General features: G+C 46.7%; 2 protein-coding genes across 4 annotated transcripts in view; both read right to left on the bottom strand.

Moving 5' to 3' along the window:
• The window catches only part of LOC144502320 (retinoic acid receptor RXR-alpha-A-like), a 423,978-nt gene that overhangs the window by 221,253 nt on the left and 185,742 nt on the right, over positions 1 to 16,983 (bottom strand). The gene's annotated exons all lie outside the window — the stretch shown is intronic.
• Positions 1 to 16,983, bottom strand: part of wdr5 (WD repeat domain 5) — a 75,481-nt gene that overhangs the window by 10,236 nt on the left and 48,262 nt on the right. For all 3 annotated transcript variants that reach the window (XM_078226145.1, XM_078226146.1, XM_078226147.1), the window contains exons 7-11: positions 11,363 to 11,446; positions 10,197 to 10,252; positions 9,315 to 9,361; positions 7,060 to 7,135; positions 4,074 to 4,107 (exon numbers count right to left, since the gene is read on the bottom strand). In XM_078226145.1, coding sequence (XP_078082271.1) covers positions 4,074 to 4,107; positions 7,060 to 7,135; positions 9,315 to 9,361; positions 10,197 to 10,252; positions 11,363 to 11,446 — 297 coding nt within the window. The remainder of the gene's footprint in view (positions 1 to 4,073; positions 4,108 to 7,059; positions 7,136 to 9,314; positions 9,362 to 10,196; positions 10,253 to 11,362; positions 11,447 to 16,983) is intronic.

The raw sequence follows: 16,983 nt of genomic DNA, 5'->3' as shown, positions 1-16,983 counted from the left end.
CAGGGATCTATGCACACATACACCTAGATCCCTCTGCTCCTCCACACTATTCAAAGTCCTCCCGTTAGCCCTATACTCAACACATCTGTTATTCCTACCAAAGTGAATTACCTCACACTTCTCCGCATTAAACTCCATCCGCCACCTCTCGGCCCAACTTTGCAACCTGTCTAAGTCTTCCTGCAAACTACGACACCCTTCCTCACTGTCTACCACACCACCGACTTTGGTGTCATCAGCAAATTTGCTAATCCACCCAACTATACCCTCATCCAGATCATTAATAAATATTACAAACAGCAGTGGCCCCAAAACAGATCCCTGAGGTACACCACTTGTAACCGCACTCCATGATGAATATTTACTATCAACCACCACCCTCTGTTTCCTATCCGCTAGCCAATTCCTGATCCAATTTCCTAGATCACCCCCAATCCCATACATCTGCATTTTCTGCAGAAGCCTACCATGGTGAACCTTATCAAACGCCTTACTAAAATCCATATATACCACGTCCACTGCCTTGCCCCCATCCACCTCCTTGGTCACTTTCTCAAAAAACTCAATAAGGTTAGTAAGGCACGACCTACCTGCCACAAAACCATGCTGACTATCACCTATCAATTCATTACTCTCCAAATAACTATAAATCCTATCCCTTATAATTTTTTCCAACATCTTGCCGACAACAGAAGTGAGACTCACCGGTCTATAATTCCCGGGGAAGTCTCTGTTCCCCTTCTTAAACAATGGGACAACATTCGCTAACCTCCAATCTTCTGGTACTATACCAGAGGCCAACGACGACCTGAAGATCAGAGCCAGAGGCTCTGCAATCACTTCTCTTGCCTCCCAGAGAATCCTTGGATAAATCCCATCCGGACCAGGGGATTTATCTATTTTCAGACCCTCCAGAATATCCTGCACATCCTCCTTATCAACTGTAATACTGTCTATTCTACTCCCTTGCAACCCAGTGTCCTCCTCAGCTATATTCATGTCCCCTTGCGTGAACACCGAAGAGAAATATTGGTTCAATGCTTCACCAATCTCCTCCGGTTCCACACATAACTTCCCTCTGCCATCTATAACTGGCCCTAAACTTGCCCTAACCAACCTTCTGTTCTTGACATACCTATAGAACGCCTTAGGATTCTCTTTAACCCTATCCGCCAAAGTCTTCTCATGTCCCCTTTTAGCCCTTCTAAGCTCGCTCTTCAACTCCCTCTTAGCCAATCTAAAGCTTTCTAGTGCACTACCCGAGTGCTCACGTCTCATCCGAACATAAGCCTCCTTTTTCTTTTTAACCAACAAAGAAACTTTTTTGGTGCACCACGGTTCCCTAGCCCTACCAATTCCTCCTTGCCTGACAGGGACATACCTATCACAGACTCGCAGTAGCTGCTCCTTGAAAAAACTCCACATGTCGGACGTTCCCAGTCCCTGTAATCTCCTAGTCCAACCTATGTTTCCTAATTCTCTCCTAATAGCCTCATAATTACCCTTCCCCCAGCTAAAACCACTGGCCCGAGGTTCATGCCTATCCCTTTCCATCACTAAGGTGAACGTAACCGAATTGTGGTCACTATCACCAAAATGCACACCAACTTCCAAGTCTAGCACCTGGTCTGGCTCATTTCCCAGCACCAGATCCAATATAGCCTCACCTCTAGTTGGCCTGTCTACATACTGAGTCAAAAAACCTTCCTGCACGCTTTGAACAAAAACTGACCCCTCTAACGAGCTAGAGCTATAACAATTCCAGTCTATATTAGTCAAGTTAAAATCCCCCATAACAATTGCCCTATTACTTTCACTCCTAAGCAGGATTGACTCCGCAATCCTTTCCTCAACCTCTCTAGAACTTTTAGGAGGTCTATAAAAGACTCCCAACAGGGTGACCTCTCCTCTCCTATTTCTAATCTCCGCCCATACTACCTCAACAGATAAGTCCTCATCAAACCTCCTCTCTGACACTGTGATACAATCTCTGACCAATAATGCTACCCCTCCCCCTCTTCTACCTCCTTCCCTACTTCGACTAAAACATTTGAACCCCGGGACCTGCAGCATCCATTCCTGCCCCTGCTCTATCCATGTCTCTGAAATAGCCACAACATCGAAGTCCCAGGTACTGATCCACGCTGCAAGTTCACCCACTTTATTGCGAATACTCCTGGCATTGAAGTATACACATTTCAAACCCTGCTCCACCCCACCTCTGCAATGCCGTGCATTGCAGTCCCCATCCATGCATCCCTCACTTTCAGCCCCACTACATTCAGTTCCCTTTTCCAAATCATTAATATATAATGTGAACAGTTGGGGTCCTAGCACAGATCCCTGTGGAACCCCACTGGTCACTGACTGCCAATCGGAAAAAGACCCATTTATGCTAACTCTTTGCTTCCTATCTGCTAACCAGCTTTCTATCCATCTCAAGACATTACCTGCAATCCCATGTGCTTTAACTTTACACAGTAGTCTGTTGTGAGACCTTGCTGAAAGCCTTCTGAAAGTCTAAATAAACCACATCCACTGGTCCTCCTCGGTCAACTCTACTAGTTACATCCTCAAAGAATTCCAATAGATTCATCAAGCATGATTTCCCTTTTTAAATCCATGCTGACTTTGTCTGATTATACCACTGCCTTCCAAATGCCGAATAATGAAATCCTTGATAATAGACTCTAGCAACTTCCCCAGTACCGACGTTAGACTCACTGGCCTATAGTTCCCTGTTTTCTCTCTACCTCCCTTTTTGAATAGCGGGCTTACATTAACTATCCTCCAATCTGTAGCAACCAGTCTAGAGTTCAAAGAATTTTGGAAAATAACCAATGGGTCTACTATTTCCAAGGCCACTTCCTTAAGTACTCTGGGATGAAGATTATCAGGACCTGGAGATTTATCCACCTTCAATTTCCCCAAAATCATTTCTCTACTAATGCTGATTTCCTTCAGCTCCTCATTTAAACATGTTTCTCTTAGCACTTCTGGTACATTATTCATGTCTTCCTTTGTGAAAACTGAAGCAAAGTGCGAATTTAATTCCTCGGCCATTTCTTTATCCCTCAATATGAATTCTCCCATTTCTGACTGTAAGGGGCCTACATTCATTTTTGTCAATGTTTTCCTCTTTTGCATATCTATAGGAACATTTACAGTCAGATTTTATTCCCTCTCACTCCAAAGATGTGCAGATTAGGTGGACTGGCCATGCTAAATTGCCCCGTAGTGTCACAGTGAAGTGTAGGTCAGATGGATTAGCCATGGTAAATGCGCAGGGTTGCGGGGGAGGGGGCCTGGGTGGGATGTTCTTTCAGAGAGTCGGTGCAGACTCAATGGGCCAGATGGCCTCTTCTGCACTGTAGAAATTCTATGAAACACCAACTAAGTCTCACACTATAGAGTCAGTGCGTGTGTGGAACCCGTACCCCAGTGAGAGTCAGTGTGTGTGTGGAACCCGTACCCCAGTGAGAGTCAGTGTGTGGGGAACCTGTGCCCCAGTGAGAGTCATTGTGTGTGGGACCCTTATCCCAGTGAGAGTCAGTGTGTGTGTGGGACCCGTACCCCAGTGAGAGTCAGTGTGTGTGTGGAACCCGTACCCCAGTGAGAGTCAGTGTGTGTGGGACCCGTACCCCAGTGAGAGTCAGTGTGTGTGGGACCCGTACCCCAGTGAGAGTCATTGTGTGTGGGACCCTTATCCCAGTGAGAGTCAGTGAGTGTGGGACCCATACCCCAGTGAGAGTCATTGTGTGTGGGACCCTTATCCCAGTGAGAGTCAGTGTGTGTGTGGGACCCGTACCCCAGTGAGAGTCAGTGTGTGCTGAACCAGTACCCCACTGAGAGTCAGTGTGTGTGGGATCCGTACCCCAGTGAGAGTCAGTGTGTGCTGAACCAGTACCCCACTGAGAGTCAGTGTGTGTGGGACCCGTACCCCAGTGAGAGTCAGTGTGTGCTGAACCAGTACCCCACTGAGAGTCAGTGTGTGTGGGACCCGTACCCCAGTGAGAGTCAACTGCAGAAACAAAAGGATTGGAAATATAATCCATCGGTCTTGTAACACATACCTTTCCTTTACTGTAGTCCCAAAGTTTCAGAGTGCTGGAAAAGAGAGAATTACTTACGTTGGTAAAAGAAATTTAACAATTTCTCAAATGGGATCAGGATATCAGTCACAAGTAACAACTGTTCCTTCCCTGGTGCAGAGAACCTCACTCCCCCTTTGCCAGCCCAGCTCACTAACCATTCCTCAGAACGATATCAGCGAATATCAGTCTGATATCAGCTAAAGGATCATCTCCAACACAGAGGATCTGAAAACATCATAGAACCCTAACCCGAACACACCGCCCTGGACACGGGGGCTCCCAACAGCAAGAGTGCAGCCAGCCCCAGGCCCCATTTCAACATGCCCAAGCAGCAGCTGCAGCAATGGCAATGTTTTACCAGGCTCAGTGTTACCCAGCTACATCAGGTCGTCAAAGTTTCGGTAGGGGAACATGTGGCAAATAGTGACCACAACTCTGTTAACTTTAGGATAGTAATGGACAAGGATGAGTGCTGTCCTACGGGCAGGGTGCTAAATTGGGGGAAGGCTAACTATAGCTGGATTAGGCAGGAATTGGTGGACGTTGATTGGGAGAGGATGTTCGAGGGTAAGTCCACGTCTGGCATGTGAGAGTCTTTTAAGGAACAATTGATAAGGCTGCAGGACAGGCATGTGCCTGTAAAAAGGAAAGGTAGGATTCGAGAGCCGTGGATAACCAGGGAAATTGAGGATCTGATTAAAATGAAAAGGGAGGCGTACGTTAAGTCCAGGCAACTGAAAACAGATGAAGCTCTGGAGGAATACAGAGAGAGTAGGAAAGAACTCAAACGGGGAGTTAGAAGGGCAAAAAGAGGTCACGAGATGTTCTTGGCAGGCAGGATTAAGGAGAATCCTAAGGCATTCTATTCATACATTAGGAACAAAAGAGTTGTCAGGGAGAAAATCGGACCTCTCAGGGACAAAGGAGGGGAATTATGCTCAGAACCCAAGGGAATGGGGAGATCCTAAATGAATACTTTACATCGGTATTCACGAAGGAGAGGGGCGTGTTAACCGGGAGTGTCTCGGAGGGAGGTGTTGATCCATTAGAGAAAATCTCCATTACAAGAGAGGAAGTGTTAGGTTTTTTAGGGAACATTAAAACTGACAAAGCCCCAGGGCCTGATGGCATCTATCCTAGACTGCTCAGGGAGACGAGAGATGAAATTGCTGGGCCTCTGACGGAAATCTTTTTCGCTTCTTTGGACACAGGTGAGGTCCCTGAGGATTGGAGGATAGCGAATGTGGTCCCATTGTTTAAGAAGGGTAGCAGGGATAACCCGGGGTAATTATAGGCCAGTGAGCTTGACGTCCGTGGTAGGGAAGTTGTTGGAGAGGATTCCTAGAGACAGGATGTATGTGCATTTAGAACGGAACAATCTCATTAGTGACAGACAGCACGGTTTTGTAAGAGGGAGGTCGTGCCTTACAAATTTGGTGGAGTTTTTTGAGGAAGTGACAAAAACGGTTGACGAAGGATGGGCCATGGATGTCGTCTATATGGATTTCAGTAAGGCATTTGACAAAGTCCCTCATGGCAGGTTGGTTAAGAAGGTTAAGGCTCATGGGATACAAGGAGATCTGGCTTGACCATATGAGACAGAGGGTAGCGGTCGAAGGGTCTTTTTCCGGCTGGAGGTCTGTGACCAGTGGTGTTCCGCAGGGCTCTGTACTAGGACCTCTGCTATTTGTGATATGATTTGGAAGAAGGTGTAACTGGTGTTATCAGCAGGTTTGCGGATGATACGAAGATGGCTGGACTTGCAGATAGCGATGAGCATTGTCGGGCAATACAGCAGGATATAGATAGGCTGGAAAATTGGGCGGAGAGGTGGCAGATGGAATTTAATCCAGATAAATGCGAAATGATGCATTTTGGAAGAAATAATGTAGGGAGGAATTATACAATAAATGGCAGAGTCATCAGGAGTATAGAAACACAGAGGGACCTAGGTGTGCAAGTCCACAAATCCTTGAAGGTGGCAACACAGGTGGAGAAGGTGGTGAAGAAGGCATATGGTATGCTTGCCTTTATAGGACGGGGTATAGAGTATAAAAGCTGGAGTCTGATGTTGCAGTTGAATAGAACGCTGGTTAGGCCACATTTGGAGTACTGCGTCCAGTTCTGGTCGCCGCACTACCAGAAGGACACGGAGGCGTTAGAGAGAGTGCAGAGGTTTACCAGGATTGCCTGGTATGGAGGGTCTTAGCTATGAGGAGAGATTGGGTAAACTGGGCTTGTTCTCCCTGGAAAGACGGAGAATGAGGGGAGATCTAATAGAGGTGTACAAGATTATGAAGGGAATAGATAGGGTGAACGGTGGGAAGCTTTTTCCCAGATCAGAAGTGACGATCACGAGGGGTCACGGGCTCAAGGTGAGAGGGGCGAAGTATAACTCAGATATCAGAGGGACGTTTTTTACACAGAAGGTGGTGGGGGCCTGGAATGCGCTGCCAAGTAGGGTGGTGGAGGCAGACACGCTGGCATCGTTTAAGACTTACCTGGATAGTCACATGAGCAGCCTGGGAATGGAGGGATACAAACGATTGGTCTAGTTGGACCAAGGAGCGGCACAGCCTTGGAGGGCCGAAGGGCCTGTTTCCTGTGCTGTACTGTTTTTTGTACTGGGATTAATCACAGGCAGGGTCAGGGTGCAGTGTCACAGCGACGGGCAAGGGCGGGCTGTGCCAGAACTGTGGGTGGGGGGGTTTTGGCACAACAGCAGGGTTAGGTGGAACAGTATTGGGTGATGAGGTCAGGTGGGACAACCACTCTGGTCTCCTGCTGCACAGAATGAGATTTCTGCTCCCTCCACGAGGAGGCTGTGGGATGGAGAGGCAGAAGCCGCTGGCAGAGATTCCGGGTCCAGGGAGAATGTTTCCTCTTGCTTTAATCAGGAACACCATTGGATCAGGACATGACTGGGCTACATTCAGTGAACAAGCAGTCAGGGACAGTTCCTTACTTGTCAAGTGTTGCTGCCAGGATGTATTTCCCATTCGGGGAGAATTTCACAAAGGACACAGGAGGATTATCATCATCTGTAGAGAGAAAGGCAGCGTTAATGTGAAGCTGAGATTACTCACTGACCCCAGTGCTAGAGTGAGCAGACTGGACCAGCCCCAGCCCCAGATAGGAGCTGACTGCAATATCAGCAGCACGCATGCAGATCAATCAACTTGTCCCCGGATCATTGGTTAGTGGGCCTTGCAGACCAGAAACATTCGAGACATTCCTGCCAGCCAGAACAGGGTTCCTGCTCCTGACCACTGTTCAGTGATCCCTGGGTTAGGGAGAGGGGAAATCAGCCAAAATTCCTGCTCCTGATCACTGTCCAGTGATCCCTGTGTTAGAGAGAGAGAGGAGGGAAATTAGCCAGGGTGACTGCTCCTGATCCCTGGGTTAGAGAGAGAGCGAGAGAGGGAAAATTAGCCACTGCTCCTGCTCATGATCACTGTTCATTGATCCCTAGGTTAGGGAGAGAGAGAAAGAGGGGGGAAATCAGCCAAGATTCCTGCTCCTGATCACTGTCCAGAGGTCCCTGCAATAAAGAGTGTGTGTGGGGAAATCAGCCAGGGTTCCTGCTCCTGATCACTGCCCAGTGATCCCTGCGTTAGAGAGGGGGGAAATCAGCCAGGGTTCCTGCTCCTGATCACTGCCCAGTGATCCCTGCGTTAGAGAGGGGGGAAATCAGCAAGGTTCCTGCTTCTGATCACTGAACAGTGATCCCTGGGTAAGAACATAAGAAATAGGAGCAGGAGTAGGCCATCTAGCCCCCCAAGCCTGCTCCGCCATTCAATAAGATCATGGCTGATCTGATAGTGGGTTCAGTTCCAATTACTCGCCCGCTCCCCATAACCCTTAATTCCCTTAATGGTTAAAAATCTATCTGTGACTTATACACATTTACTGCTTCATTGGGCAGAGAATTCCAAAGATTCACTACCCTCTGGGAGAAGAAGTTCCTCCTCAACTCTGTTCTAAATTGACTCCCCCGCATTTTGAGGCTATGCCCCCTAGTTCTTGTTTCCATTGTAAGTGGAAATAACCTCGCTGCTTCTACCCTGTCTAGCCCCTTCATTATCTTATATGTCTCTATAAGATCTCCCCTCAACCTTCTAAACTCCAATGTGTACAGACCCAATCTACTCAATCTCTCCTCTTAAGCTAACCCCCTCATCTCCGGAATCAACCTGGTGAACCTTCTCTGTACCCCCTCCAAAGCTAATATATCCTTTCTTAAATAAGGGGACCAAAATTGTACACAGTACTCTAGGTGCGGCCTCACCAGTACCCTGTGCAGTTGCAGCAAGACCTCCCTGCTTTTATACTCCATTCCTTTCGCGATAAAGGTCAACATTCCATTTGCCTTCTTGTTAGAGAAGAGAGGGGAAATTAGCCAGGGTTCCTGCTCCTGATCACTGTCCAGTGATCCCTGGGTTAAAGAGAGAGAGAGAGAGAGAGAGGAAATCGGCTAGGGTTCCTGCTCCTGATCACTGTGCAGTGATCCCTGGGTTAGAAGGAGAGAGGGGGGAAATCAGCCAGGGTTCCTGCTCCTAATCACTGTCCAATGATCCCTGGGTTAGAAGGAGAGAGAGGGGAAATCAGCCAGGGTTCCTGCTCCTGATCACTGTCCAGTGATCCCTGGGTTAGAGAGAGAGAGAGACAGAGAGAGAAAGGGGAAATCAGCCAGGGTTCCTGCTCCTGATCACTGTCCAGTGATCGCTGGGTTAGAGAGAGAAAGGGGAAATCAGCCAGGGTTCCTGCTCCTGATCACTGTCCAGTGATCGCTGGGTTAGAGAGAGAGAGAGACAGAGAGAGAAAGGGGAAATCAGCCAGGGTTCCTGCTCCTGATCACTGTCCAGTGATCGCTGGGTTAGACAGGGAGGGGAAATTAGCCAGGGTTCCTGCTCGAAAATATCTGAACAGGATCAAGCAAAGCTACACGATCCAATATGAACAGCTTACCAACCCACATTAGTCTCAGTGACTGGCCACTCTAAGAGAGGGCTACAAAGGGGAGGGTGAGAGTAGATACCAGGGAGAGGGAGACAGCAGCTGTGAGGCTACAAAAGCATCTTGTATTTTGGTTTTTGTTAACCACGGTGTGGCTGGTTACAATGAACAGGGTCAACATCTCAGTGGTCAGTGTGCAGGGCTAGGCTTGCTCTGTTCCCCCACTGCTGCATGCCTCCAATCCATAACCTCAGGATGACTTACCGATCAGTGTTTTAAGGCATTGGCCTGACGCAGTGTCCCAAATACGGCTGCAAGAACAGAAAAAGAAGTTGTTTAAAAAGGATCGGTGTCCAAAACTGCTTTCCTCCTTCAGACGCTGACCAACATTCTGTGGAACGCCAAGATTGTGCTTTCACCCATTCAGCAAGGCTCAAACCGGGGTTCGACAAAGCAGAGAGCAACAGGATAAGGGAGATTAAATAGAAACATTCAAAATACTGAGGGATATTAATCAAGTCAATGAGGTGTAGCTGTACCCCCTGGCAGGAGGGCCGGTAGTCAGAGGTTACAGATTTAAGATAACTGGTGAAAGATCCAGGGGCGATGAGGCCCTTTCTTTAAGCACAGCGAGTTGTTGTGATCGAGAATGTGCTGCTTCGAAGGGCAGTGGAAGCAGATCCTACGGAATTTTCAAAATAGAACTGATAAATAACTGAGGAGAAATTTGCAGAGCTGTGAGGGGCAGAGCTGGAGATATTGGGATAACTCTTCCAGGCTAAAGCTGAACAGCCTCCTGAACTGTAAGATGCTTTAATTTACAAAGTTGGCTGTTCTGTATAACACCAGCTCCAACCAGAAGCTTCAATTCTGCGGCCAAACCTGGAGCAGCTGGGGTACAGGTTAACGGTTGGTACAGAATTGCAGCAACATATCTCTAAACACCTACTGCTGGTGTTAGAGAGACAACTCCATTTAAATCTGTGGTTTTATAGCCGATTACAACAGTGAATGCATTTCGAAACTACAATCTGGGACATCTGCAGTCAGTGACATTGTCGCCCAGATTCCCGCCACTTTATGCACCTTAGCAAATAAACATGCAGCACAATTCAAAGTATCGACTGCAATCAGAGTAACACTTACCACAGCCCATCATAACTACTGGAGACAATGAGAGATCCGTCTCTGTTGAAATGTACCTGAGAGGATGAATTCAAACACGTCCAATCAAATGAAGAGTCATGGTAGGAGCACAAGTTCCCACATGGTGGCAGTATGTCACAGTGATACCGATTCAACAAACCCATGCACAAGGAGCTCGGAAGCAGATGGTTGTTCAAACCACAGAATAATCTCAACTGCTGTATAAATCGGGGCAGAGGCTCCAGGGTCAAATTACAATTTTGTGCATTGGTTCACCCACTGATACAGACCGTAGGCAGTCTGAATGCACCATCATTAAAGCCACAGAGACAGTGCATATTGTCCAGGATAACACCAGGGATGGGAGAATACAGTTTTGAGAGTTGAGGTACGTGACTGTTTACACTTCAGCAGAGGCGCCAAGAGGCCAGAGATGAGACCGGGAGAGGCTGGAAGACCTGGAGGATGGAGGGGGCGGATGGAGTTGGGGGGGGGGGGGGGGGGTGGCAGGGACAAGACTGGATAAAGATGTACAAAGCACAGCAAAGGGTAACGGCGAAGATAGTAATAGTTACAGAAACGGAGTATGAAAAGGATTATATTCACTGGAGTTTAGAAGAGTGAGAGGGGATCTCATAGAAACTTATAAAATTCTAACAGGGTTGGACAGGGTAGATTCAGAAAGAATGTTCCCGATGGTGGGGGGAGTCCAGAACTAGGGGTCATAGTTTGCGGATAAGGGGCAAGCCTTTTAGAACTGAGGTGAGGAGAAATTTCTTCACCCAGAGAGTGGTGAATGTGGGCAATTCACTCCCACAGAAAGTAGTTGAGGCCAAAATGTTGTCTGATTTCAAGAAGGAATTAGATATACTTCTTGGGACTAAAAGGGATCTGGGAGGAAGGGGGGGGGGGGGGGGGGGGGGGAATCAGGATATTGAATTTGATAATCGGCCATGATCAACGTGAATGGCAGAGCAGGCTCGAAGGGCCAAATGGCCTCACCCTGCTTCTCGTTTGTGTTTCTATCACCCTCTCCTGCACTGCTATTGTCTCTGGTTTGAAAGACAAAGCATCAGTAATAGTGTAAAACTCAAATCAAAATCCAAACATTCCCCCGCCTCTGCTTCCTCAGTGGGACAAACAAGTTAGCAGACCCCAGCACTTACAGCAGATACTGGATCAGAATGCGCTGGCAGCGTCTTTAGGCATTTCCCAGTCTTCACATCCCAGATCCTAACACTCTCATCAAACTGTGGACACAAAAATGTTAAATCCAAAATTAACCAAGGTTTCAAGTGGAGAAGCGGGAGACTACAGTTCAGCTACACGGATTGTCAATGATTCCTGGAGTGAGTGATGATAGAGTTCCATCAGTAACTCGACCAGAGCAACTCTGAAGCTTCACAGTGTGGTCAGAGTCAGAAAAATGTGATAAAAAATATAAAGTGAGAGAAGATGTAAAGTTGAGGGTTTTAACAGAAAGAAAAGAATGCTGTTTGCACATGTACATTCACCTAACAATAGTTTTATTCCAGCAGCTTCCCTGCACAGAGCACAATCAAAGTAAAAGCAGCATCCTGTGGCAACACCCTAACTGACATCAAATCAGCTCTTAAAGCAACCTACAAACCTTTTAAATATATAACATCCCTGCCCCATTACTTCTGTGGTTATGAGAACAAATTGCTAGAATGTTAAACATGGGATCAATAGTATTCCAGACACTGTGCTAAGCATCATTAATCATTATCTTAGAAATATCTTAGAAACCCTACAGCACAGAAAGAGGCCATTCGGCCCATCGAGTCTGCACCGACCACAATCCCGCCCAGGCCCTACCCCCATATCCCTACATATTTACCCACTAATCCCTCTAACCTACGCATCTCAGGACACTAAGGGGCAATTTTAGCATCGCCAATCAACCTAACCCGCACATCTTTGGACTGTGGGAGGAAACCGGAGCACCCGGAGGAAACCCACGCAGACACGAGGAGAATGTGCAAGCTCCACACAGACAGTGACCCAAGCCGGGAATCGAACCCAGGTCCCTGGAGCTGTGAAGCAGCAGTGCTAACCACAATGCTACCGTGCCGCCATTGTACACAGCCAATGAGATAGTCGATCAGGAGGACGTCTATTCCTCTTTAGTTGTATACTATGTTCTGGAATTTGGCTGCCCTGGACCCGAGAAGCAGGATTTGGAACTTCAGTAGACATTTCTACTCTTGGAATCAATTCTGCATCATTCTCACATAGTATAGTCACAGAGACACAATCATCAGGCAACTCAGGTTCAACAATGCCTTGGAGAGTAATATTCACAACATTCGGGACGAAAGAAGTCGGTGCTTCTGGAGATGATTCTCAGAAATCATTCCGAGATGACAACAATTGGTCAGTGTGGCATTGTCAAATTATTTCATCTTCAGTTTGAACCATGTAAGAAATTGGACCTGCTTTTGCTAAAACTATAACTCGTACCCATTTCTCACTCATGGCATAATTACACATTAACACTCAAGAGTTATAGAATCAAAGAGGTTTACAGCAAGGAAACATGCCCTTCGGCCCAACTTGTCCATGCCACCCAGTTTTTACCACTAAGCTAGTCCCAATTGCCCACATTTGGCCCATATCCCTCTATACCCATCTTACCCATGTAACTATCTAAATGCTTTTTAAAAGGCAAAATTGTACCCGCCTCTACTACTGCCTCTGGCAGCTCGTTCCAGACACTCGCCACCCTCTGAGTGAAACAATTGCCCCTCTGAACCCTTTTGTATCTCTCCCCCCTCCCCTCTAGTTTTAGACTCCCCTACCTTTGGGAAAAGATGTTGACTATCTAGCTGATCTATGCCCCTCGTTATTTTATAGACCTCTATAAGATCACCCCTTATACCTCCTACACTCCAGAGAAAAAGTCCCAGTCTATCCAGCCTCTCCTCATAATTCAAACCATCAAGTCCAAGGAGCATCCTAGTAAATCTTTTCTGCACTCTTTCGAGTTTAATAATATCCTTTCTATAATAGGGTGACCAGAACTGTACACAGTATTCCAAGTGTGGCCTTACCAATGTCTTGTACAACTTCAACAAGACGTCCCAACTCCTGTATTCAATGTCCTGACCAATGAAACCAAGCATGCCGAATGCCTTCTTCACCACTCTGTCCACCTGTGACTCCACTTTCAAGGAGCTATGAACATGTACCCCTAGACCTCTTTGTTCTGTAACTCTCCCCAATGGCCTATCATTAGCGGAGTAAGTCCTGCCCTGGTTCAATCTACCAAAATGCATCATCTCGCATTTATCTAAATTAAACTCCATCTGCCATTCGTCAGCCCACTGGCCCAATTGATCAAGATCCTGTTGCAATCTGAGATAATCTTTTTCGCTGTCCACTATGCCACCAATCTTGGCGTCATCTGCAAACTTACTAACCATGCCTCCTAAATTCTCATCCAAATCATTAATATAAATGACAAATAACAGTGGGCCCAGCACTGATCCCTGAGGCACACCGCTGGTCACAGGCCTCCAGTTTGAAAAACAACCCTCCACAACCACCTTCTGTCATCAAGCCAATTTTGTATCCATTTGACTACCTCACCCTGGATCCCGTGAGATTTAACCTCATGCAACAACCTACCATGCGGTACCTTGTCAAAGGCCTCACTAAAGTCCATGTAGACAACATCAACGGCACTGCCCTCATCTACCTTCTTGGTTACCCCTTCAAAAAACTCAATCAAATTTGTGAGACATGATTTTCCACTCACAAAGCCATGCTGACTGTCCCTAATCAGTCCTTGCCTCTCTAAATGCCTGTAGATCCTGTCTCTCAAAATACCTTCGAACAACTTACTCACCGCAGACGTTAGGCTCCCAGGCTTTTCCCTGCAGCCCTTTTAAAACAAAGGCACAACATTTGCCACTCTCCAATCTTCAGGCACCTCACCCGTGACTATCGATGATTCAAATATCTCCGTTCGGGGACCCGCAATTTCCTCCCTAGCCTCCCACAGTGTCCTGGGATACACTTCATCAGGTCCCGGGGATTTATCTACCTTGATGTGCTTTAAGACTCCCAACACCTCCTTCTCTGTTATATGTACACTCCTCAAGACATCACTATTTATTTCCCCAAGTTCCCTAACAGCCATGCTTTTCTCAACAGTAAATACTGATGACAAATATTCATTTAGGATCTCATCCATCTCTTGTGGATCCGCACATAGATGACCTTGTTTATCTTTAAGAGGCCCTACTCTCTCCCTTGTTACTCTTTCGCCCTTTATGTATTTGCAGAATCTCTTTGGATTCTCCTTTGCCTTATCTGCCAAAGCAATCTCGAGTCCCCTTTTTGCCCTCCTGATTTCTCTCTTAACTCTACTCCTACACCCCCTATACTCTTCAAGGGATCCACTTGATCCCAAATGCCTATGCATATCATGTGCCTGCTTCCTGTTCTTGACCAGGGCCTCAATATCCCGAGTCATCCAGGGCTCCCTACTTCTACCAGCCTTGCCCTTCACTCCAAGAGGAATGTGCTTACCCTGAACCCTGGTTAACATACTTTTGAAAGTCTCCCACGTACCAGATGTCCCTTTGCCTGCCAAGACTCTCCCAATTAACTTTTGAAAGCTCCTGCCTGATACCATCAGAATTGGCCTTGCTCCAATTTAGAATTTTAACTTTTGGGCCAGACCTATCGTTCTCCATAGCTATCTTAAAACTAATAGAATTATGGTCACTGGTTCCAAAGTGACCCCTCACTAACACCTCTCTCACCTGCCCTTCCTTATTTCCCAAGAGGAGGTCAAGTTTTGCCCCCTCTCTAGTCGGGCCATCCACATACTGAATGAGAAATTCCTCCTGAATACACTCAACAAATTTATCTCCATCCAACTCTCTCATACTACAGGCTGTCCCAGTCAATGTTGGGAAAGTTAAAATCCCTACTATTACCACCCTATTTTTCTTGGAGCTATCTGTAATCTCCTAACATATTTGCTTCTCAATTTCCCACTGACTTTTTGGGGGCCTATAGCACAACCCTATCAAAGCGATTTCCCCCTTCTTATTTCTCAGTTCTATCCATATAGACTCAGTGGCCGAACCCTCGGATATATCCCCCCCACAGTACTGCTGTGATCTTTTCCCTAATCTTTGTGTCGTCATTGTCTACAGGAACAGTGCCAGAAGACTGGAGGATAGCAAATGTTGTCCCCTTGTTCAAGAAAGGGAGTAGGGACAACCCTGGTAATTATAGACCGGTGAGCCTTACTTCTGTTGTGGGCAAAGTATTGGAAAGGATTACAAAAGATAGGATTTATAATCACCTAGAAAGGAATAATTTGATTAGGGATAGTCAGCACGGTTTTGTGAAGGGTAGGTCGTGCCTCACAAACCTTATTGAGTTCTTTGACCAAAGAGGTGGATGAGGGTAAAGCGGTTGATGTGGTGTATATGGATTTCAGCAAAGCGTTTGAGAAGGCTCCCCATGGTAAGCTTTTGCAGAAAATACGGACACATGGGATTGAGGGTGATTTAGTGGTTTGGATCAGGAATTGGCTAGCTGTCAGAAAACAGAAGGTGGTGGTTGATGGGAAATATTCAACCTGGAGTTCAGTTACTAGTGGTGTACCGCAGGGATGTGTTTTGGGACCAGCTGCTGTTTGTCATTTTTATTAATGACCTGGATGAGGGCGTGGAAGGATGGATTAGTAAATTTGCGGATGACATTAAAGTCAGTGGAGTTGTAGACAGTGCGGAGGGAAGTGGCAGGTTACAGAGGGACATAGATAGGCTGCAGAGCTGGGCTGAGAGGTGGCAAATGGAGTTTAATGCAGAAAAGTGTGAGGTGATTCACTTTGGAAGGAGTAACAGGAATACAGAGTACTGGGCTAATGGTAAGATACTTGGTAGTGTGGATGAACAGAGGGAACTGGGTGTCCATGTGCATAGATCCCTGAAAGTTGGCACCCAGGTTGATAGGGTTGTTAAGAAGGCGTACGGTGTGTTAGCTTTTATTGGTAGAGGGATTGAGTTTCGGAGCCAGGAGGTCATGCTGCAACTGTACAAAATTCTGGTGCGGCCGCATTTGGAGTATTGCGTACAGTTCTGGCCGCCGTATTATAGGAAAGGTGTGGAAGTGTTGGAAAGGATGCAGAGGAGATTTACCAGGATGTTGCCTGGTATGGTGGGAAAATCGTATGAGGAAAGGCTGAGGGGCTTGAGGTTGTTTTCATTAGAGAGAAGGTGGTTAAGAGGTGACTTAATAGAGGCATACAAGATGATCAGAGGATTAGATAGGGTGGATAGTGAGAGCCTTTTTCCTCGGATGGTGTTGGCTAGCACGAGGGGACATAGCTTTAAATTGAGGGGTGAGAGATATAGGACAGATATTAGAGGTAGGTTCTTTACTCAAAGAGTAGTAAGGGCGTGGAATGCCCTGCCTGCAGCAGTAGTGGACTCGTCAACATTAAGAGCATTCAAATGGTTATTGGATAAACATATGGATGATATTGGAATAGTGTAGATTAGAGGGACTTTAGATTGATTCCACTGGTCGGCGCAACATCAAGGGCCGAAGGGCCTGTACTGCGCTGTTATGTTCTATGTTCTAATCAAAAGTGCAACTCTCCCTTCTCTCTTACTTCCTGTTCTATCTTTCCTATAGCATCTGTACCATGGAACATTGAGCTGCCAGTCCTGTCCCTCCCTTTGCCATGTTTCAGTAATAGCTATAATATCCCAGTCCCATGTACCCATCCATGCAGAGT

The sequence above is a fragment of the Mustelus asterias genome, chromosome 13, assembly GCF_964213995.1.
Source record: "Mustelus asterias chromosome 13, sMusAst1.hap1.1, whole genome shotgun sequence".
Taxonomy (NCBI): domain Eukaryota; kingdom Metazoa; phylum Chordata; class Chondrichthyes; order Carcharhiniformes; family Triakidae; genus Mustelus; species Mustelus asterias.
Note: the sequence above shows the minus strand (reverse complement) of the source record. Positions and strands in the feature narration are given on the sequence as shown.